The following is a 23798-nucleotide window of genomic DNA, read 5'->3' as shown; positions in this document are numbered from 1 at the left end:
GAGAAAATGGAGTCACCATCGTAAGTTCGAGTCTAGGGTGAGATGGTGGGTGGAAGAGTGCGCTTAATTAAAATGGAAAAGCGTCGCGGTAGTTTTTGGAAAAAGAAGAACTTCAAGACGAAGCAGCTGCTTTATAAGTGGGATCCACTGTTGAGCGCTATATCTTGAGGGGTTCGTGCTGACTGTACGGAGATTGTGACAGCCGGTTAAATGGTGTCCCTTGAGAAGCCAAGAACAAGATTTATGTCAGGAGAAGTGCAGTATTATCATAAGGAGGCGTATACTTGGAATACAGAGGAGGAATGGAAGGGAAAAAGAGGGGCAGATGAGGTCTGAGAGATAGAGGGAGGAAGAGAGAGTGAGCTTGAGTCGGTTAAAAATGGTGGGGAAAAGGGAGATGGTTTGTTAAAGAGGAATGGTAGAAAGTGTAAGCTGAGTGAGTGAAGACAGGAGGAGAAATGGAAGTGAATGAGGTCGAAGTATCGGAGGTGGTAGGTGTGGTGAAGTTCTCGGAGCCCGAGGCTTGCACCGAGGGTCAGGATAAAGATGCGTCTGTGACAGTAGGAGTGAAGTTTTTGGAAAAAGTGGACCCTTGCCTTTTGGCTGATCTATTTGTGGTTTGAGGGTGGATGAAAACTGAGTTGGGTGCTGTGGAATCAGTGAGGGTAACCAGAAGTGGTCTTGTAATAATGGTTTGTGTTTCTGCTGGTCAGAGGGAGAAGGCTCTCTGCGTTAAACGAATGCGGGCAAAAAATGTGAATTGTTTTGCTCTCAAGAAAATGGCGCCATTGAAAGGAGTGGTTACTGGGGTAGCAGTAAATGTAAATGTAAAAGTTGACCAACTGAAGGGGAAGATTCCCTGTGTTTGTGATGCTCGTCGTTTGGTGCGAAGCAGACAGAGTGGCGTGAGTGGTGAAACAGAAGAGTCATGTTAGGATATATAAGTTATCCCGTACGAGCTTTTGTGCCGAATACATTACGTTGTTACAGGTGTCAAGCTTATTGGCATGTGGCAGCAGAATGTAAGATGGAGGTTCCTAGGTGTGAGAAGTGTGCAGAAGGGCATGAGACAAAGGAATGTGTAGTGGTATGTGTTAATTGTAGAGGTGCCCATGTGGCTGGTGATCAGAAATGTTCCGTGTGAGAGAGGCAGGTTGAGGTTTCCACGGTTAAGAGTAGTGCAGAAGTTGTCATATGCTGAGGCAGTGAATTTAAAAAAATATATATAATTTAACCTTTATTTAACTAGGCAAGTCAGTTAAGAACAAATTCTTATTTACAATGACGGCCTACCAAAAGGCAAAAGGCCTCCTGCGGGGACGGGGGCCTGGGATTAAAAATAAATAAATACAATATAAATATAGGACCAAACACACATCACAACAAGAGAGACAACACAACACAACATAAAGAGAGACCTAAGACAACAACATAGCATGGCAGCAACACATGACAGCATGGTAGCAACACAACAAAACAACAACATGGTAGCAACACAACATGGCAGCAGCACAAAACATGGTACAAACATTACTGGGCACAGTCAACAGCACAAAGGTCAAGAAGGTAGAGACAACAATACATCACACCAAGCAGCCACAACTGTCAGTAAGAGTGTCCATGATTAAGTCTTTGAATGAAGAGATTGAGATAAAACTGTCCAGTTTACTGAAGAAAGTAGATGAAGATGGGTCAAGGGGGAGGGATCCTGAGAGGAGTGGTGTGAGAAGTAGATATGTACCAGTATAGAGGGATAGGCCAACAAGTGATAGATGTTTCAGTAAGATTGGATTTTTAGCATTTATAGCAATGGTTATCAACTGTACTGCAGGGATGAAATGTAAGTCACAGAAAATTGAGGTTGTGGTGGCAGCTGTAGAGAGGTATTTGGGTGTGCGAGACTTGACATCAGAATAGTTACTGAGTGGTGGTGTCCCGTCCTTTCAGGTTGTTGGCCTGGGGTAGGACGACTTAGATTTAAATAGTGTAGTAGGATGGTGTTATTTTCTATTATTTAAATGTTTTTGTGAGTGTGTTGTTAGATTGTAGGGTATTTGTAAAAAAATATATATATTTTTTGTATAATGGAGTTGTACTCCAGTCTAGTAGGTGGCGGTCATACAACATCTATTGGATGCCAACCGCCGTTAGAACTCATCGAAGAAGAAGATGTCTGTGTGTCAGATACATTTTTACTTGGTCTTGACTCGGTATCGGACAGTGAGGACCCCTAATTTCTTCCCGAGACCAGCGAAGTAAAAAACTCAATTATCAACTTCCATTCAGTCAGCGCATAAAGCTCTTCGCCAGGACAAATATATTCACTCCTTTCTTGAAACATGAATATGTTATGGCCTATTGAAACCTGGGATTCCTACTTTACTCGTAACATTACTGTCCTTTACTTTAATTGAAAAATATCCTTTGTCCGAATTTCCTTGACTCGCTGGTAGGGAAGAGTGGGGGAAAGTTGTGCCCTTACTAATAGTAAACAGGGAAATTGTAGATCTTTATATCTATTATAGACATGTATGTGCAGTGGCGAACCTTTTGGACATAGGCCTTCAGCGTGTGACAGGCTCGTGATGCTAAAAGGACACCAACCGTAAAACCAGCGCACTCATGTAGTGAGGACTGGCCTTCCCTCAGAGCCTGGTTCCTCTCTAGGTTTCTTCCTGGGTTCCTGCCTTTCTAGGGAGTTTTTCCTAGCCACCGTGCTTCTACATCTACATTGCTTGCTGTTTGGGGTATTAGGCTGAGTTTCTGTATGGCACTTTGTGACATCGGCTGATGTAGAAATGGCTTTATAAATGTGATTGATTGATGTAGGAGAGTGCACTTTTGTAAAACAAAGGAAGTGGAGGCTATACACAGGTATAAACCGTATACCCACTTTTTTCAGTGGGCATTGCTATACTCACTTCTTAATCCCTTCTGTTGCGTATCAAAGTAGTGTAATGGAGGCATACAACTTATTAATTATGTAGTATAATTAGGGTTGGAAACTTTATGGTTACAGAGTTTTTCCGGAGATCTTCGGGAAGTTAAGCCCTGGAATTTGGGGAATTTTGCTTAAATTCATCAAATAAGTTAGCTTATAACAGTGAACCTTTTTTGCGGGATACACATATGGCAATTCTAGGTTTTGTGGCATATTTTGGTTAAACTATCCCCAATTCAATGGAATTGCAAATGCAAAGTGGATTCTTCCATCACATGAGCAGTGCACTCTTCCATCACATGTACAGCTGATTCTCAAGATCTTGCACACGAATGAGATGCTATTGAGCCCACACTACTACACTGTCTGAGCCAAGGACTACATGCTTTCTGGTAAATTTTGATTACAATACTGGGTGGGATTAATATATTTTATTCGACTATTTTTTGTTAACTAGTAAATAGTAGCCTATAGCAAAGTGTGTTTAAATCATTTTTAACTCGTTAACAATTTCTGCTAGTTAGTTTTTGATAGCATGTGGGTTTTAGCTTGCTTGAGCCTGCTAACTGAGGAGTGTTAATTCACCTGTTTCCAAACATGTTTCATTTTAAAACATTTATCTTACAAAGGAGTTGTTTAATCTAACTGCTTAACTATTTATTTGTACATGGAATTGTATTTCATTTTTTTTAACAAAATTGTTTCTAATCTTTACAAGACAATGCCACGGGCATTATCTGATGTGTGGAGACATTTCACTGCAGCTAATGTAGAAGGAAAAGCTGTGTACATTTTCAAATACTGCTCCAAATCATATGTGAAGAATGCAAAGACGCAGAATCATCTGGCCAAGTGCATAAAGTTCCCTCAGCGCTCACAAATAGCAACCTCTGACAAAATTCCCTCTACTTCTATTCGAGGTGAAAATGATGAATCAGACACCTTATCGATAGCAACAGCTCATGGTCCTCCTGGAATCAGAAGTTTTTGTTGACTCAATGGAGGAACGTAGTCAGAGAAATGCTGATGAATGTCTTGCTCGAGCTGTGTATGCAACTGGTTCACCTCTGATGCTCACAGGTAATGTGTATTGGAAGAGGTTTCTGAATGTTCTTCTCCCAGCATACACCCCTCCAACCAGACATGCTTTATCTACTCATTTGCTGGATGCAGAGTTCAACAGAGTTCAAGTGAAGGTCAAGCAAATCATAGAGAAAGCAGACTGTATTGCAATCATCTCTGATGGGTTATCGAATGTTTCGTGAGCAAGGAATAATTAACTACATCATCTCCACCCCTCAACCAGTATTCTACAAGAGCACAGACACAAGGGACAACAGACACACCGGTCTCTACATTGCAGATGAGCTGAAGGCAGTCATCAATTACCTTGGACCACAGAAGGTATTTGCACTGGTGACAGACAATGCTGCGAACATGAAGGCTGCTTGGTCTAAAGTGGAGGAGTCCTACCCTCACATCACACCCAATGGCTGTGCTGCTCATGCATTGAATCTGCTCCTCAAGGACATCATGGCACTGAAAACAATGGATGCACTCTACAGTTGAGCCAAGGAAATGGTTAGGTATGTGAAGGGTCATCAAGTTATAGCAGCAATCTACCTCACCAAGCAAAGTGAGAAGAATAAGAGCACCACATTGAAGCTGCCCAGCAACACCCGTTGGGGTGGTGTTGTCATCATGTTTGACAGTCTCCTGGAGGGGAAGGAGTCTCTCCAAGACATGGCCATATCACAGTCTGCCCCATCAAGAGGATCCTCCTGGATGATGTATTTTGGGAGAGAGTGGTAAGCAGCCTGAAACTCCTGAAACCTATAGCTGTGGCCATTGCACGGATTGAGGGAGACAATGCCATCCTGTCTGATGTTCAGACTTACACGCCGCAGCATACATGTTGGACCCCAAGTATGCTGGCAAGATCATCCTGTCTGGTGCAGAGATCAACATGGCCTATGGTGTCATCACTACCATGTCTCGCCACCTTGGCCTGGATGAGGGCAAGGTTCTTGGCAGTCTGGCGAAGTACACTTCCAAGCAAGGGCTTTGGGATGGAGATGCAATATGGCAGTCATGCCAACATATCTCATCAGCCACCTGGTGGAAGGGACTTTTTGGATCTGAGGCTCTTTCCCCTGTTGCCTCCATCATCCTCCAAATCCCACCAACATCAGCCGCCTCAGAGCGCAACTGGTCCTTGTTTGGGAACACACACACCAAAGCATGCAACAGGCTGACCAATACAAGGGTTGAAAAATTGGTGGCCATCCGGGCTAATTTGAGGCTTTTTGAGCGTGACAATGAGCCATCCTCAACAAGGTTGGAAAGTGACAGTGAAGATGAGGCCTCAGAGTCTGATGTTCAAGAGGTGGACATTGAGGAGGTCCAGGGAGAAGACATGGAAGCCTGAGAGGAAGACAACCAAAGCTTAGGTTTCTAGACTATCATATTGCAGATGTATGTTGAAAACGTTTTTGAGAGTTGCGATGGATCATTGGGGATCATTCAATATTCTCTTTTTTTTGTTGTTCAGTGAAAGCATCCCATGTGAAGAGTCAACTCATTTAATTAAAGTTGAATTCATAAATAATTCGTAACTTTCTTCTTCTGTTGGAAGGATTTAATCATTTGCAATTGTCTACTTATGATAAGGTAAAAGGTTTATGTTTCTGTCTCCATATGATATGGTAAATATATCCAATGCAAGAAAACATCTACATTTAAATGGTATTAATATTAATTAGCATATATTTCCGTTAATTCCCATATATTCCCTTTAATTCCCACGGAAAGTTTACACCTCTGAATATTCCCCAAAATGTGCAACCCTAAGTATAATAGGGAAATCATGCGCAAAGTAGCCTACACAATCGCAAAGCACGTGAACTATATTCAAATGCGTTCAGCACACAGTCTAGTTTCAGCGGAATGTCATCTGCTGGCAACAATAGTGCGCAGCGCTCAACCGTTTGTCGAATTTAGCAGCTCACAGAAGAATGACATCGGTAGGAAAGACGTTTCACCCTATGATATCTACCAGTAAATGCGGCAACCATGGCTATGCAAACCATGGCTAAGGCAACCATGGCTATGCAGACCAGGTATTGAAAAATATTAGTCATTAGTCTTGGTTAGTAGGCTATTTGCAATGTGCAATCCAGTCATCATGGCCTGTATGCATGAACATTTCTACAATCTTTCCCAAAAAACCTTCCCAATGAAATGTTGACTGCAATGTAGGCCTACCTGACAGAATGATATAATGCTGATTTGTATCAATGGGGAGGGAATTTGTTTTGCTCAATTGAATTAAAGGGCAACTACACCCTCCCAGACATTATATTTTTTTTTCTTCTCCCAGACCTGAAAACGATCTGCTGATGTGGTTTAAGCATTGTTTTGGACTTAGAACTTAAAAATAAAGGAGAGCCGCACACTCTAGGAGCTCAGATGCAAAAATGTAATATCCAACGTTTTGACAGCAAAGCTGTCTTCATCAGGGTATAATCACAAACACTGCGGGATGACTCGCTTATATAGTGTCAAACGACACACAGGTGTCTGTAATCATGGCCAAAAGTGGCCTAATATCATTGGTTAATTCTCAAATATTAAAATGGCATACAAAGAACAGCATACAAAAAACAAATGTATAGCATACGATCATAGATTCATTTTAGACTACACAAGCTTACAAACATTTACAATGGCAAAGTCACAATAATCACAAGAATGGCTTCAGATCAAAGTCTATGTTGAGACCGAAGGGAGCAAGGGTCTTTAAGTTAAAGATCCAGGCAGCCTCTCGTTTTAACAATAAATTATCAAGGTCACCCCCTCCTAGGGAGGGTGACATGTTCGATGCCAATATAACGCAGAGACGAAATCGAGTGGCCTGCCTCCAAAAAGTGAGCCGCAACTGGGTAAGTCAAGTTTTTGCACCTAATGGTGCTACGATGCTCTGAGATACGTACTTTTAATTCACGCTTTGTTTTACCCACCAAATTTTTACCACAAGGACAAGTTATAAGATAAATAACTGCCTTAGTGGAGCACGTAATAACACCTTTGATTGGGATCGATTTCCCTGTTTGTGGGTGTTTGAAGGATCTGCATTTATAAGTGCCATTGCATTGAGCACAGCCATTACACTTGTAATTTCCATCCAGTAGGGGCGCAAATAGACGTTGTTCAGGAATATCTTGGGGTGGTAAATCAGAGTGTACCAATTGGTCTCTGAGATTTCTGCCCCGCGAAAATACGACCAAGGGAAGGTCCGAAAACACATTACCGAGACTATCATCGGATTTTAGAATGTACCAATGTTTGTGAACGATTCCCTTAATTTGTTCAGAGCGCTTTGAATAACGGGTAGTTAGAATGCAAGAATGCGTCTTTTTGCGAGACTGCCCTTGAAAAAGGTCATGTCTCGTTTTGTTTTGAATTTTCTCAATGGCAATATTAATCTGATCATTTTTGTACCCCCTCTCCTTGAACTTTCTTTGTGACTCAGCCATATTTCTGTCAAAATCTGATTGTTTTTTGCAAATTCTTTTGATTTGACAGAATTGGCTGTAGGGCAAACTATTTTTCAAGGGAAGTGGGTGACAACTTAACATTTTAGATTTTTTTTAAAGTTTGATTTTGAGAGTGGAAATCTGACAAATCTATAGGAAAACAGCATTTTTCACACAGGGTGCCATTCCTTCACACAGGACCCACTTCTCCAGGCACCACTACACCACTGCATAGGGCCGATGGAAAGACAGCATTCCATTCACTCGGACATAATAAGCCAGTAGGTCCCAATCATAAGAATACAAAAACACAACCATTAGGCTAACCATTTCCCAATCGAAATGTACAGCTATTACTTCCCGTTGCAAAAATATTTAACGTTTAGCACACAAAGTAACCGGTGATCTAAAGTTTAAATGCAACAATGTTTCACACACAAGTTATTTTCAAAGAGATGTGAGCAGCAATAAAAAATTACAGTTCCACTCACCAGATGATGATCATTTGAAACGTAACCTTTTGTTGAAAGTTATTCTTAAAAAGGGAGAAGCTAACAAATTAGCAACAACATCCTCTTCGATAACACCTGCTGCAGCCGCTGCAAACTAGCCTACAACAAAAGCTAGCTAGCTAGACCGTGGGAAAACTACTGCTCGCTATTGCACAGTGACTTGTTGGCCTTCGACCTGTTGGCCATTTAGAAGTCAATGTGATTGGTTGATTCCAATGTCGCTCTAAAAAATGTCCCCATATACAGTTGAATGGCAGATGCCTTCTATCAAGCTTCTGATGGCCTAGCCAATGGCTGACTTAGCTAGCTAAATGTATCTACCCAGAGACTGCCAAAGAAAAATTCTGGTTGAATATTTTTTGTCTTCAACGTTAACCTTTTCCTTTCTAACAACACTGAAGCAATTAAATCAGAACATAATTGAAACTAATAATCTATAATTCTAATTATTTTTAATTATTTTATAAATCCTTAACCTTTCTCTGAAATTGTAGAAGGCCCTCATTGTTCCCCTGTCACGTTCCTGACCTTATTTCCTTTGTTTAGTATGTGTTTAAGTGGTCAGGACGTGAGCTGGGTGGGCATTCTATGTTATGTGTTTCTATGTTGGGTTAATTGGATTTGCCTGATATGGTTCTCAATCAGGGGCAGGTGTTTTACGTTTTCTCTGATTGAGAACCATATTAAGGTAGGCTGTTCTCACTGTTTGTTTGTGGGTGATTGTCTTCCGTGTCAGTGTATGTACCACACGGGACTGTTTCGTTTGTCTAGTCTGTTCCTGTTCGTGCGTTCTTCGTGTTCTGTAAGTTTCTCATGTTCAGGTCGGTCTACGTCGTTTGTTGTTTTGTAATTTCTCAAGTGTGCTTCGTGTTCGTCTTGTTTCAATAAATTCATCATGAATTCAACCTACGCTGCATATTGGTCCGATCCTTCTCGCCTCTCCTCGTCCGATGAGGAGGACGAAATAGACAATCGTTACAGAATCACCCACCAATCAAGGATCAAGCAGCGTGGGAAAAAGCAGCAGCAGCGATCGCAGGATTTCTGGACATGGGAGGAAATACTGGACGGTAAAGGACCATGGGCACAACCTGGAGAATATTGCCGCCCTCGTGAAGAGCTGGAGGCAGCTAAAGCCGAGAGGCGGCGGTATGAGGAGGCAGCACGGAAGCAGGAGCAAAATCTGGACTACACTACGTGGGAGGAGATCGACAGGTGGGCTATCGACCCAGGGAGAAGGCCGGAGCCCGCCTGGGATTCTCTGGCGCAGTGTGAGGAGGGATACCGGCGAATGGAGGCAGCACGACGACGCGGTAGGAAGCCTGTAAGTCAAGCCCAAAAATGTATTGGGGGGGGGCTAAAGGGTAGTGTGGCGAAGTCAGGTAGGAGACCTGCGCCAACTTCCCGATCTTACCGTGGAGAGCGAGAGTACGGGCAGACACCGTGTTATGCGGTAGAGCGCACGGTGTCTCCTGTACGTGTGCATAGCCCGGTGCGGGTTATTCCACCTCCCCGCACTGGCAGGGCTAGATTGGGCATTGAGCCAGGTGCCATGAAGCCGGCTCAACGCGTCTGGTCTCCAGTGTGTCTCCTCGGGCCGGCATACATGGCACCAGCCTTACGCATGGTGTCCCCGGTTCGCCAACACAGCCCAGTGCGGGTTATTCCACCTCCCCGCATTGGTCGGGCTACGGGGAGCATAGAACCAGGTAAGGTTGGGCAGGCTCGGTGCTCAAGGGAGCCAGTACGCCTGCACGGTCCGGTATATCCGGCGCCACCTCCCCGCCCCAGCCCAGTACCACCAGTGCCAACACCACGCACCAGGCTTCCTGTGCGTCTCCAGAGCCCTGTTCCTCCTCCACGCAATAGCCCTATGGTGCGTGTCTCCAGCCCGGTACCACCAGTTCCGGCACCACGCACCAAGCCTCCTGTGCGTCTCCAGAGTCCTGTGCGTCCTGTTGCTGCTCCCCGCACTAGCCTTAAGGTGCGTGTCCTTAGCCCGGTACCTCCAGTTCCGGCACCACGCACCAGGCCTACAGTGCGCCTCAGACGGCCAGAGTCTGCCGTCTGCCCAGCGGCGCCTGAACTGCCCGTCTGCCCAACGCCGTCTGAGCTGCCCGTCTGTACTGAGCCTTCAAAGCCGCCCGTCTGTCCTGAGCCTTCAAAGCCGCCCGTCTGTCCTGAGCCTTCAAAGCCGCCCGTCTGTCCTGAGCCTTCAGAGCCGTCCGTCAGTCAGGAGCCGCTAGAGCCGTCCGCCAGACAGGAGCCGCTAGAGCCGTCCGCCAGACAGGAGCCGCTAGAGCCGTCCGCCAGACAGGAGCCGCTAGAGCCGTCCGCCAGACAGGAGCCGCTAGAGCCGTCCGCCAGACAGGAGCCGCTAGAGCCGTCCGCCAGACAGGAGCCGCTAGAGCCGTCCGCCAGACAGGAGCCGCTAGAGCCGTCCGCCAGACAGGAGCCGCTAGAGCCGTCCGCCAGACAGGAGCCGCTAGAGCCGTCCGCCAGACAGGAGCCGCTAGAGCCGTCCGCCAGACAGGAGCAGCCAGAGCCGTCCGCCAGACAGGAGCAGCCAGAGCCTTCCGCCAGACAGGAGCAGCCAGAGCCTTCCGCCAGACAGGAGCAGCCAGAGCCTTCCGCCAGACAGGAGCAGCCAGAGCCTTCCGCCAGACAGGAGCAGCCAGAGCCTTCCGCCAGACAGGAGCAGCCAGAGCCTTCCGCCAGACAGGAGCAGCCAGAGCCTTCCGCCAGACAGGAGCAGCCAGAGCCTTCCGCCAGACAGGAGCAGCCAGAGCCTTCCGCCAGACAGGAGCAGCCAGAGCCTTCCGCCAGACAGGAGCAGCCAGAGCCTTCCGCCAGACAGGAGCAGCCAGAGCCTTCCGCCAGACAGGAGCAGCCAGAGCCGTCATCGCGCCATGACCAGCCAGAGCCGTCATCGCGCCATGACCAGCCAGAGCCGTCATCGAGCCATGACCAGCCAGAGCCGTCATCGAGCCATGACCAGCCAGAGCCGTCAGCCAGCCATGACCAGCCAGAGCCGTCAGCCAGCCATGACCAGCCAGAGCCGTCAGCCAGCCATGACCAGCCAGAGCCGTCAGCCAGCCATGACCAGCCAGAGCCGTCAGCCAGCCATGACCAGCCAGAGCCGTCAGCCAGCCATGACCAGCGAGAGCCGTCAGCCAGCCATGACCAGCCAGAGCCGTCAGCCAGCCATGACCAGCCAGAGCCGTCAGCCAGCCATGACCAGCCAGAGCCGTCAGCCAGCCATGACCAGCCAGAGCCGTCAGCCAGCCATGACCAGCCAGAGCCGTCAGCCAGCCATGACCAGCCAGAGCCGTCAGCCAGCCATGACCAGCCAGTGCCGTCAGCCAGCCATGACCAGCCAGTGCCGCCCCTCAGTCCGGAGCTGCCCCTCAGTCCGGTGCTGCCCCTCAGTCCGGTGCTGCCCCTCAGTCCGGTGCTGCCCCTCAGTCCGGTGCTGCCCCTCATCCCGGTGTTGCCCCTTAGTCCGGTGCTGTTCCTTAATCCAGGTGGGTTAATTTGGAGGGTGGCCATTGGGAGGAGGCTATGGAAGCAGGGATTGACTATGGTGGGGTGGGGACAACGTCCAGAGCCAGAGCCGCCACCGTGGACAGATGCCCACCCAAACCCTCCCCTATAGGTTCAGGTTTTGCGGCCGGAGTCCGCATCTTGAGGGGGGGGGTACTGTCACGTTCCTGACCTTATTTCCTTTGTTTAGTATGTGTTTAAGTGGTCAGGACGTGAGCTGGGTGGGCATTCTATGTTATGTGTTTCTATGTTGGGTTAATTGGATTTGCCTGATATGGTTCTCAATCAGGGGCAGGTGTTTTACGTTTCCTCTGATTGAGAACCATATTAAGGTAGGCTGTTCTCACTGTTTGTTTGTGGGTGATTGTCTTCCGTGTCAGTGTATGTACCACACGGGAATGTTTCGTTTGTCTAGTCTGTTCCTGTTCGTGCGTTCTTCGTGTTCTGTAAGTTTCTCATGTTCAGGTCGGTCTACGTCGTTTGTTGTTTTGTAATTTCTCAAGTGTGCTTCGTGTTCGTCTTGTTTCAATAAATTCATCATGAATTCAACCTACGCTGCATATTGGTCCGATCCTTCTCGCCTCTCCTCGTCCGATGAGGAGGACGAAATAGACAATCGTTACAGAATCACCCACCAATCAAGGATCAAGCAGCGTGGGAAAAAGCAGCAGCAGCGATCGCAGGATTTCTGGACATGGGAGGAAATACTGGACGGTAAAGGACCATGGGCACAACCTGGAGAATATTGCCGCCCTCGTGAAGAGCTGGAGGCAGCTAAAGCCGAGAGGCGGCGGTATGAGGAGGCAGCACGGAAGCAGGAGCAAAATCTGGACTACACTACGTGGGAGGAGATCGACAGGTGGGCTATCGACCCAGGGAGAAGGCCGGAGCCCGCCTGGGATTCTCTGGCGCAGTGTGAGGAGGGATACCGGCGAATGGAGGCAGCACGACGACGCGGTAGGAAGCCTGTAAGTCAAGCCCAAAAATGTATTGGGGGGGGGGCTAAAGGGTAGTGTGGCGAAGTCAGGTAGGAGACCTGCGCCAACTTCCCGATCTTACCGTGGAGAGCGAGAGTACGGGCAGACACCGTGTTATGCGGTAGAGCGCACGGTGTCTCCTGTACGTGTGCATAGCCCGGTGCGGGTTATTCCACCTCCCCGCACTGGCAGGGCTAGATTGGGCATTGAGCCAGGTGCCATGAAGCCGGCTCAACGCGTCTGGTCTCCAGTGTGTCTCCTCGGGCCGGCATACATGGCACCAGCCTTACGCATGGTGTCCCCGGTTCGCCAACACAGCCCAGTGCGGGTTATTCCACCTCCCCGCATTGGTCGGGCTACGGGGAGCATAGAACCAGGTAAGGTTGGGCAGGCTCGGTGCTCAAGGGAGCCAGTACGCCTGCACGGTCCGGTATATCCGGCGCCACCTCCCCGCCCCAGCCCAGTACCACCAGTGCCAACACCACGCACCAGGCTTCCTGTGCGTCTCCAGAGCCCTGTTCCTCCTCCACGCAATAGCCCTATGGTGCGTGTCTCCAGCCCGGTACCACCAGTTCCGGCACCACGCACCAAGCCTCCTGTGCGTCTCCAGAGTCCTGTGCGTCCTGTTGCTGCTCCCCGCACTAGCCTTAAGGTGCGTGTCCTTAGCCCGGTACCTCCAGTTCCGGCACCACGCACCAGGCCTACAGTGCGCCTCAGACGGCCAGAGTCTGCCGTCTGCCCAGCGGCGCCTGAACTGCCCGTCTGCCCAACGCCGTCTGAGCTGCCCGTCTGTACTGAGCCTTCAAAGCCGCCCGTCTGTCCTGAGCCTTCAAAGCCGCCCGTCTGTCCTGAGCCTTCAAAGCCGCCCGTCTGTCCTGAGCCTTCAGAGCCGTCCGTCAGTCAGGAGCCGCTAGAGCCGTCCGCCAGACAGGAGCCGCTAGAGCCGTCCGCCAGACAGGAGCCGCTAGAGCCGTCCGCCAGACAGGAGCCGCTAGAGCCGTCCGCCAGACAGGAGCCGCTAGAGCCGTCCGCCAGACAGGAGCCGCTAGAGCCGTCCGCCAGACAGGAGCCGCTAGAGCCGTCCGCCAGACAGGAGCAGCCAGAGCCTTCCGCCAGACAGGAGCAGCCAGAGCCGTCATCGCGCCATGACCAGCCAGAGCCGTCATCGCGCCATGACCAGCCAGAGCCGTCATCGCGCCATGACCAGCCAGAGCCGTCATCGAGCCATGACCAGCCAGAGCCGTCATCGAGCCATGACCAGCCAGAGCCGTCATCGAGCCATGACCAGCCAGAGCCGTCAGCCAGCCATGACCAGCCAGAGCCGTCAGCCAGCCATGACCAGCCAGAGCCGTCAGCCAGCCATGACCAGCCAGAGCCGTCAGCCAGCCATGACCAGCCAGAGCCGTCAGCCAGCCATGACCAGCCAGAGCCGTCAGCCAGCCATGACCAGCCAGAGCCGTCAGCCAGCCATGACCAGCCAGAGCCGTCAGCCAGCCATGACCAGCCAGAGCCGTCAGCCAGCCATGACCAGCCAGAGCCGTCAGCCAGCCATGACCAGCCAGTGCCGTCAGCCAGCCCGGAGCTGCCCCTCAGTCCGGAGCTGCCCCTCAGTCCGGTGCTGCCCCTCAGTCCGGTGCTGCCCCTCAGTCCGGTGCTGCCCCTCAGTCCGGTGCTGCCCCTCATCCCGGTGTTGCCCCTTAGTCCGGTGCTGTTCCTTAATCCAGGTGGGTTAATTTGGAGGGTGGCCATTGGGAGGAGGCTATGGAAGCAGGGATTGACTATGGTGGGGTGGGGACAACGTCCAGAGCCAGAGCCGCCACCGTGGACAGATGCCCACCCAAACCCTCCCCTATAGGTTCAGGTTTTGCGGCCGGAGTCCGCATCTTGAGGGGGGGGGTACTGTCACGTTCCTGACCTTATTTCCTTTGTTTAGTATGTGTTTAAGTGGTCAGGACGTGAGCTGGGTGGGCATTCTATGTTATGTGTTTCTATGTTGGGTTAATTGGATTTGCCTGATATGGTTCTCAATCAGGGGCAGGTGTTTTACGTTTCCTCTGATTGAGAACCATATTAAGGTAGGCTGTTCTCACTGTTTGTTTGTGGGTGATTGTCTTCCGTGTCAGTGTATGTACCACACGGGACTGTTTCGTTTGTCTAGTCTGTTCCTGTTCGTGCGTTCTTCGTGTTCTGTAAGTTTCTCATGTTCAGGTCGGTCTACGTCGTTTGTTGTTTTGTAATTTCTCAAGTGTGCTTCGTGTTCGTCTTGTTTCAATAAATTCATCATGAATTCAACCTACGCTGCATATTGGTCCGATCCTTCTCGCCTCTCCTCGTCCGATGAGGAGGACGAAATAGACAATCGTTACATCCCCACTGTGTTTGGGTTTGTAAAAATTTGTGGAGTGGTTGTATTTGCCCTCAGCATGCATTTTTTTCACCATTCTGAATGTCTAGAGAATCCATATGTTGTTCTGAAATATGAACACAGAAATACAGGACATTTTGAACACTTATTATGGTAACAATTTGACAAAATGACAGTCATGATCTTGAATTGGACTCGCATTTTTCTGGTATCGGTCTTAACTCTGTCTCTGACTTCTGTTCCCCCTTCCGGTCTCGGTCTTGACACGGTCTCGCCCCCTCTGCGGTCTTGGTCTTGAATCGGTCTCGCTTTAGGTGGTCTCGAACACAACACTGCATCCTACTGTCCTGCCTTCCACTGGGATACTGTTATATTCAGCTCATAACGGTTTTCTTTCTCTTTCTGTCGCGTGGTGGTCAAAGAGAGTGTGTGAAAACAGTTTGAACAACCCGTCCCTCTCTCTCTCTCTTCTCTTCAGTTAATGTCACCTCCCCCGGCTCTTACTGGCACCTACCCATGAACCCTCTCTCTTTCCATTCACTGTAACCAGCCCTGTCACCCACTGAGCACTGACCAAAACCAGGCTGAACTGAACTCTACTCTGCTGTGCTGTGCTGTGCTGTACTGTACTTTACTGTGCTGTACTGTGATGTCCAAACTTGTGAAACATAGACGTCTATGATTGGTACAGATTTGATGCGGTCCGGACCAACCAGATTTGGTATTGTTTTGGGGTAGAATAATACCAAAACATGCAAAGGAGGATATTGCATGTGTCTATGTTTGTGTACCGATTCAGGATACATAACCATGAAGAGATTGACATTTATAATTATGCATTTGTGTATAGTATAGATCAGGGATGTCATTTTATTACCGGGTGTTAATCCACTTCACTTACTATAGTTCAACCAAAATACATTTTTAGAAACTTAAGGTGTCATGTCATAGCTGACACCCCATTCTTTCTGCAGGCATCTTTGAATCTTAATTCGGTGTAGATATTTAACAGTTCTTGGAAAACGTGGTCACAATGGAGGGAGATTTTCACTGGAAATTGTTAAAAGTAGTGCTTGTGCATGGAGTTGTATGGCTTGTGCATGGAGTTGTATGGCTTGTGCATGGAGTTGTATGGCTTGTGCATGGAGTTGTATGGCTTGTGCATGGAGTTGTATGGCTTGTGCATGGAGTTGTATGGCTTGTGTAGCCCTTTATACTCGTACCCATATATGGCTTGAAAATGGCAGATTTGGGCTCTGATAAACGCCTAAATTAGAACGCAGTGGCTGTACAGTAACATGCTATACATCACGTCAGTGCTCTGGCTCTGAGCTTCACGGCGCTGGATGGGTTTTGACTGACAGCTGTTCTGAACTTGAGCACCTCGCGGGTCAACAAATTGCCCCCATCCCTCCCGCTAATTGGGCAACGTTTGCACGTTTTGTTGTCTGAGTGAGGAAAATGCTGTAAATGAAGAGGACTCTATGTATTTAGAAAGATGAGACATTGAGGATCAATAAATACCGCCTTGATGTCATACAAGCAAGCAAAACACCTGTGAGTCCAAATGTCCACATCACATTTCCATATCATAAAACTAATGTTATATCCAGTGTGAATGTTTATGATCACTATGTGTGATGTAGAGTTACAAGATGACATGGCGTCATACCCTGGGTTGTTCTGAACAGAATGAGCCTATGTTTGTCTGTTGCGAAGGACATTTGCTGAATGCACTCACGGTTTCATTCTATGTGCACCAAAATGTTGATCTGTTTCCCTGAATTGCATTGTGAAAGCTTAACACTGTGACATGGTATCTTATAAATTGACAATAGAACAGGCTTTTTGGAGAGGTGTGTGACCACTTGGAGACGCCAGTTAGTCCTCTTACTGAGAACCCTTGTAATTATTTAGTCTTTTGTTGCACCTACCCCACATTTTCCAGGAATATTCTTATCATTTTACTGAATGTATTATTTTCTGATTTCTTTATCAACAAATGCAACGAAGAGTACAGTAAAATTGTAAAATGAACAAAATCAGAAGTCCAATTTTTGGATTCGGTCTTGTCAGGTGAACTGTTGTGTTCTCACCTTTTTGGTCAAGTAATTTTCCTATAATCTCGAAACTGCTCCTTTTCAATTGCTACCATGTTTATGCATATGCTTTTTATATTTTTTCTGTAAGAAACATCACAATTTAGCCCTATGCATATCGGCCAATTCCCACGAGTGTAAAGGGTTGACTTTGCAATCGATGGTTTTTGTTTGGCATACTTTTAAAGTGAAAAATCGGAGTCTCAGCCTCATTATGCCACCATGGAATTGCCTGCCTGTAATTACAGTTCTATTCTCTGCCTGATGCTATATCTGTGCATTGAGAGAAAGCTGTGGGTTGTCATTTGTGGACGGCCTTGGGCTCTGGAGAATCCTTCCTAAGAAGATGTGGCTATGTGTGTGTGTATGTGTTCGTGAGTGCTTGCCTGCCTCTTTGTGTACGTGTGCATGTGTACATTTGTATGTGTGTGCAAGGCTGACCCTAAGCGAGATTTGGTTGGAGAGCCCCCACCTAGTGGGCGAAACATTTAAGTGGCCCCTCTCTTGACAAAGTTGTAGCTTAAATTTCCTGCAATTCTTCATATTTTGTCATAGGTCATGGATAACATTTTGCACTTTTAAAGCAAGTTTTCTGAAGTTCTACATATTTTGCCATGGGGTGGGAGAACATTTCGCAAATGTAGAACTAATTTCATGCAATTATACTCTCTATATACTTTGCCATGGCGCAGAGAGATAAATGAGCAGTTTTACATCCAATTTCCTGCACATTTTGCCATGGGGTGGGGAGAAATTGTTGAAGTTTTAAAACTAATTTCCTGAAATTTTGCCATAACTTATGCCATATTAATGTGATATCGGAGTGAGAATGACTAACAAAGTCATTCAGGGCCCCTGAGCACGTGCCCGGTCTGTTAATCTGCCATGATTACTTTTAGATAGCTGGCTAGACCAATTTATCAATCTAAAAATGAGTTGAAACCCTGACTGAGTAAAAATAAGTAACAAAACAAATGATGTCGCTTATGCCCTGTGTGTGTGTGGGGAAAGGGGTCAGTTGCATAACTCAATGCATTCAACCAAAATGTATCTTCCACATTTAACCCAACCCCTCTGCAGGTTTCATGTGTGTTTTTGATCTGAACACACCCTTTGGTCCAGCTGGCACACCACTGGCCACAGTTAGGGTAGTGTTTGTGTACAATTGTGTACAGTCTGCCCCTGCTGTGAATAGGCTCCAGGCCTTCCTTCCCTCAGCCGGAGTTGGAAGACAGAGTGGACCCGACTGGTTCAGACAGGATTTACTGTATACCACTGGCTTCACTGACTGCCCTTTTAAAATTTTTCACTAGGCTTTTAGGTCTACTGAAATGTCCATAAAACAACGTACTTGGTTCTTGCTCCCTATGTACACACACACACACACACACACACACACACACACACACACACACACACACACACACACACACACACACACACACACACAGACAGAAAACCCATACATACAGTTTTGATCCACATAGAAAGTCTTCCAAATGTATTATTCTCCTGCAATGGAAACTCTGAGTGTGTGTGTGTGTGTAAGGGCATAGCATCAGCTAACCTCTGGGCTGGGCTGGGTCCATTTCCTAGTTACTAGAACTAAAGGGAAACACATTGCTGAGTAGAACCAGTGCCAGAGCAATGAGAGTCCAACAGCAACTCTGGAGCCAACTCTCCAGTCCATACAGGCTCCACTATAGCCACACCATGATGTCATGATCCCAGAGTACTGGACTGTGAGTGTGTGTGTTGGATAGAATGCCACTGCTGTAATGGGACGTTGTGGAAGGGTGGTTGTCTTGTTGCTGCACATTCAAAGGCCGTGTTTGTCAGAGGCCTTGGGATTCTTTGTGTGCCTCCTCAGAAGACATTGGTTTCTCTGCCACTTCCGCCACTTTGAGCTGAGGCATTTGAGAGGAATGTTACTCATAAATTCTTCCACATTCCCCGTTCCCACAAAGCTGTGTCTATGTGCGCGTCAGTGAGTTCTTTCCTTTGTATGCCTGTGCGTGCGTGTTTCCACTGTAATTGTGACCAAGTGGCGTGCGAAGTGCAATGGATCTGTTAGGCGTCTCGTTGCAGTGTAAACAGCGGTGTTCTCTGGTATTAATGGCGCTCTCTGTGTCTCTGTGGTTTAACACGAGCCTGACAGCTTTCTTAGAGTCCTCTCTGGTCAGGGCACACAAAGGACCGGCTGTAACCGTGAGACTTGACACCCGTGCACTTTCGCGTCCCAACCAGACTTCCGTGTAACACACTGTAGCCGTAACCAAGAGGGGCAGTACAACAGGAGTCGAGTCTCACATAAGTAGGCAAAGAGTTAGTCTTTACTATACAGGTTTAGTAGTTACAAGTGATGACATAGAAAGAAATATATATTAGTCACATAAAAAAAAAAAAAAGTAATACAAAATATATTTGACAATGGATGCTCAATGCAAGAGCATTTGGGGAATGTAACTGTTCCCTTTTCCATTTAGGAACATAAAACAGGAAGTGTTATCAGTAATGACACTCACTATGTCTAGTATGTACCACCTCCCATTCTTTATTTGGATGTAGTTGTTGCATTTGGGCTTGAGCGGAGGGGGATATTTCTCCTCTAAGACTGTATAAACATTGTTTTAATGTGTTCGACCAAGAGGGAAATGAAAGGTTTCGTTCACATCATTCAGTGCAAGTGAGGGGAGTGGGACTGAGGATGTAGTCAGTGACTGTGTATGTAAACATGGAACATAAACATGATGTGTCCATCATTCTCCCTCTTACAGATTCAGCAGCTGGAGACGCAGGTGGTAGAGGCAGACAAATGTGCCTTCAAAGCTCACCAGCAGGTAAATGAGAGGTGTGTGTGTGTGTGTGTGTGTGTGTGTGTGTGTGTGTGTGTGTGTGTGTGTGTGTGTGTGTGTGTGTGTGTGTGTGTGTGTGTGTGTGTTACATGTACAGGTAACTGCCAAAATAAAGCAAACACCAACATAAAGTGTCTTCATAGGGCGTTGGGCCTCCACTAGTTAGAACAGCTTCAATGCACCTTGGCATAGATTCTACATGTCTGGAACTCTATTGGAGGGATGCAACACCATTCTTGCCTGAGAAATTCCATCATTTGGTGTTTTGTTGATGGTGGAAAACGTCGTCTCAGGCACCACTCCAGAACCTCCCATAAGTGTTCAGTTGGGTTGAGATCCGGTGACAGATGGCCATGACATATGGTTAACATTCTTTTCATGCTCATCAAACCATTCAGTTACCACTCATGCCCTTTGGATGGGGACATTGTCATCCTATGGGGCCATAGCCATGGTAGCTAAAATAATGGCATGCCCAGCATTAATATACATGGCCCTAAACATGATGGGATGTGAATTGCTTAATTAACTCAGGCGCCACACCTGTCCTTTTGACATACTTCGAATCCCTCATTTACTCAGGTGTTTCGTTCATTTGGGAAGTTACCTGTATATTTCTTGAGCACATTCTATTATGTGTGATGTGTGCGTATGCATACTGTTCATAACAGTGTGTGTGTGTCTCTCTCAGGTGCAGTGGATGGAGGAGAAGGTGAAGGCTCCCGACGGTCAGTCAGGTGACTCCGAGGTGCGGTTGTTCAAACGCTGTCAGGACCTACAGTCTCTCCTACAGGAGAAGGATGATGTCATCACCCTGCTGGAGACACAACTGGAGGAGCAGGTAAACAGTTGTCCCTCGACTTTCTCCCTTAATGGTTTAAGTTTAGGATTGTGGGGAGGGTAAGCTGATCCTAGAACAGTGTTTGTGACTACAGCTGGAGGAGTAGGTAAAGAGCTGCCACTAGACAGTGATCTAAGGTCAGTTTTGTTATTTCCCCCCGTGATGGTTAAGGTTAGGATTGTGGGGAGGGTATGCTGATCCTAGATCAGTGTTTTGATGTCTCTCTCCCTTACCAGAAACAGATCCGAGCCCAGGATGCTAAGACTGTGGAGGAGAAAGCAGCGAAGATCAAAGAGTGGGTGATGCTGAAGCTGTGTGAGGTACAGTACATGAAGTGTGTGTCCTCACAAGGATGGCAAAACAAAGAAAATATTTTGCCGGTCTCCACAAGGAAAAATGCTATTTTAGGCTTAGGGTTGCAATTAGGGTTAGAGAAATAGGATTTTCAATGGGAATCAATTGTTTGGTCACCACAAGGAAAGTAAAACAAGCGTGTGTGTATTTGTATAGTATTAGTGTTGATGCTTTTTGGTGTTACAAGAGTTTGTGCTGTTCCTAGTTTGAGGTGGAGAATGCTGCTCTGAGAGAGACCAACATTCAGCAGGAGGCTCAGATCCAGGAGTTACAGAAGCAGATGCAGGGTAAGGACCACAGAAAAGACACACACACATACCCAAGTCCCCTGGCTAGACATTTTAAAGTCTCTGTTTCATGTATGTGTTCCAGCCCTGGAGCAAAAGCGAGGAGTTGGTGTCCAGTCTAAGCCCGGGGAAGCCCAGCGTCTCAGCAGCCTGACATTTGGCTGTTTCCAGGTACGAGGGAAGAACCCCCAGGTCCTAACAGGCCCCGAGCCCGTCCAGAGGACCCTCAGAACCCAGCCCGAGGCCGAAGGGGGGAACAACACTGGTCAGTCCCTACCTCCTCATATCTACTGGATGACCATCATGGATCATTTATATGACTATCAATGTCGTACTACAGATGAAGGATCTTAATTTGAGCCTGTTTTCTACAGCAAAAAAATTGTCCTACAGCAACAGGAAATGTGAATTATAATTCATGGAGATTTTTGTAGCGGTTGATACATTTTTTGTCAAGGCAAATCATGTCTGACATTTAAGTGGAAATTACAAACTTTAGAAGCCTTTTTAAACTTTGAATATACTACACGTTTGCATTTCCTGCTCTACAGGACAATTCTTAGCAACAAAAGAGTGATCAAATTAAGATCCTACATCTTATGTTCTTCACTTCTGGTCCAGGAGAACCACTAACTAGTCCAGTGGATAGGTGACATGATTGTTCCATTTTATGATACAAGTATCAAACTTGGTACACTAATACTAGATACCTTAAGGAACATTTTAAAGATTGAGGCTGTCTGGGAAGCCTGTCAGTCAATCAGGGTGGCCATTTTAATAAAATGACTGCCATGTGGATTTCCTGGTAGAATAAAACATGGTAATATCATGCCAAACAATAATGTTACCTACCAACTTTAAAAAAAACACATAATATAGACAATTCTGATCATAGAGTGCACTTAAGATCTTAATAGGGGTCATTTTGAGGTAATTTTGACCATAGTCCAGCGGCTACGTATTATTATTTGTCATGGAGCCACCAAATTTCACATCTGTCAGCACTCTGACAATGGCGTCGGAGGGGATGGCTGCCGTTTTACAGGCTCCTAACCAATTGTGCTATTTTGTGTGTGTTTTGGCATTGTTTGTAACTTATTTTCTACTTCTTTTGTACATAATGTTGATGCTCTTATGACCGAAAATAGCTTCTGGATATCAGAACAGCAATTACTCACCTTGAACAGTACGAAGGTTTTTTCTTTAATGAGTCGGACGCAAAGGATATAATGTTGCTCCCAGACAAGGCCCAAATCCCCGTCATTCACATGAAGAAAATAAGGAAATTAAAGGGGGCGGAGATCAGGGTGCCTTGTGAGAATTAGTTGGCGAGTGGGTAACCCGCCTCCATCCGTTCTATTGGCCAATGTGCAATCACTGGAGAATAAACTGGATGAGCTCCGTTTGAGACTATCTTGTCAACGGGACATTAAAAACGGTAACATCTTATGTTTCATCGAGTTGTGGCTGAACCACGACACGAATAATATACAGTTGACTGGGTTTTCCATGCATCGGCAGGACAGAACAGCTACGTTCAGTAAGACGAGGGGTGGGAGTTTGTGTCTAGTTGTCAATAACAGCTGGTGTGCAATGTCTAATATTAAGGTAGTCTCGAGGTATTGCTTGAGGTAGTGTGGTCTACAGCTTATCATGAGGTACTCTATCTACCAAGAGTTTTCATCTATATTTTTCTTAGCCATCTATTTACCACCACAAACCAACGCTGGCACTAAGACCGCACTCAAGGAGCTATATAAGGCCATACGTAAACACGAAAATGCTCATTGAGAAGCGGCGCACCTAGTGGCCGGGGACTTTAATGCAGGCGAACTTACATCCGTTTTACCTCACTTCTACCAGCATGTGCAACCAGAGGGGGAAAAAACTATAGACCACCTTTACTCCACACACAGAAACGCATACAAAGCTCTCCCTCACCCTCCATTTGGAAAATCTGACCATAATTCTATCCTCCTGATTCCTGCTTACAAGCAAAAACTAAAGCAGGACGTGCCAGTGACTCACTCAATACAGAAGTGGTCAGATGACGCGGATGCTAAGCTACAGGAGTGTTTTGCTAGCACAGACTAGAATATGGCATTGAGGAGTATACCACCTCAGTCACCGGCTTCATCAGTAAATGCATCGACGACGTCGTCCCCACAGTGACCGTATATACATATCCCAACCAGAAGCCAACATTCACAAGGCCGCGTGCTTAGTCCCCTCCTGTACTCCCTGTTCACCCACGACTGCGTGGCCAAGCACGACTCCAACACCATCATTAAGTTTGCTGACGACACAACGGTGGTAGGCCTGATCCCCGACAACAATGAGACAGCCTATAGGGAGGAGGTCAGAGACAACAGCCTCTCCCGCAACGTGAGCAAGATGAAGGAGATGATCGTGGACTACAGGAAAAGGAGGGCCGAACAGCCCCCTTCACATCGACAAGGCTGTAGTGGAGTGGGTTCAGATTTCAAGTT

At 47.1% G+C, this 23798-nt stretch overlaps 1 protein-coding gene across 1 annotated transcript in view; it reads left to right on the top strand.

Moving 5' to 3' along the window:
- The window catches only part of plekhh2 (pleckstrin homology domain containing, family H (with MyTH4 domain) member 2), a 63203-nt gene that overhangs the window by 14668 nt on the left and 24737 nt on the right, over positions 1–23798 (top strand). The window contains exons 2-6 of the mRNA XM_038960398.1: positions 19750–19812; positions 20519–20668; positions 20905–20988; positions 21228–21309; positions 21395–21574. Coding sequence (XP_038816326.1) covers positions 19750–19812; positions 20519–20668; positions 20905–20988; positions 21228–21309; positions 21395–21574 — 559 coding nt within the window. The remainder of the gene's footprint in view (positions 1–19749; positions 19813–20518; positions 20669–20904; positions 20989–21227; positions 21310–21394; positions 21575–23798) is intronic.

Source organism: Salvelinus namaycush, chromosome 22 (genome assembly GCF_016432855.1).
Source record: "Salvelinus namaycush isolate Seneca chromosome 22, SaNama_1.0, whole genome shotgun sequence".
Lineage (NCBI taxonomy): Eukaryota > Metazoa > Chordata > Actinopteri > Salmoniformes > Salmonidae > Salvelinus > Salvelinus namaycush.
This window is presented reverse-complemented; position numbering and strand designations above follow the sequence as displayed.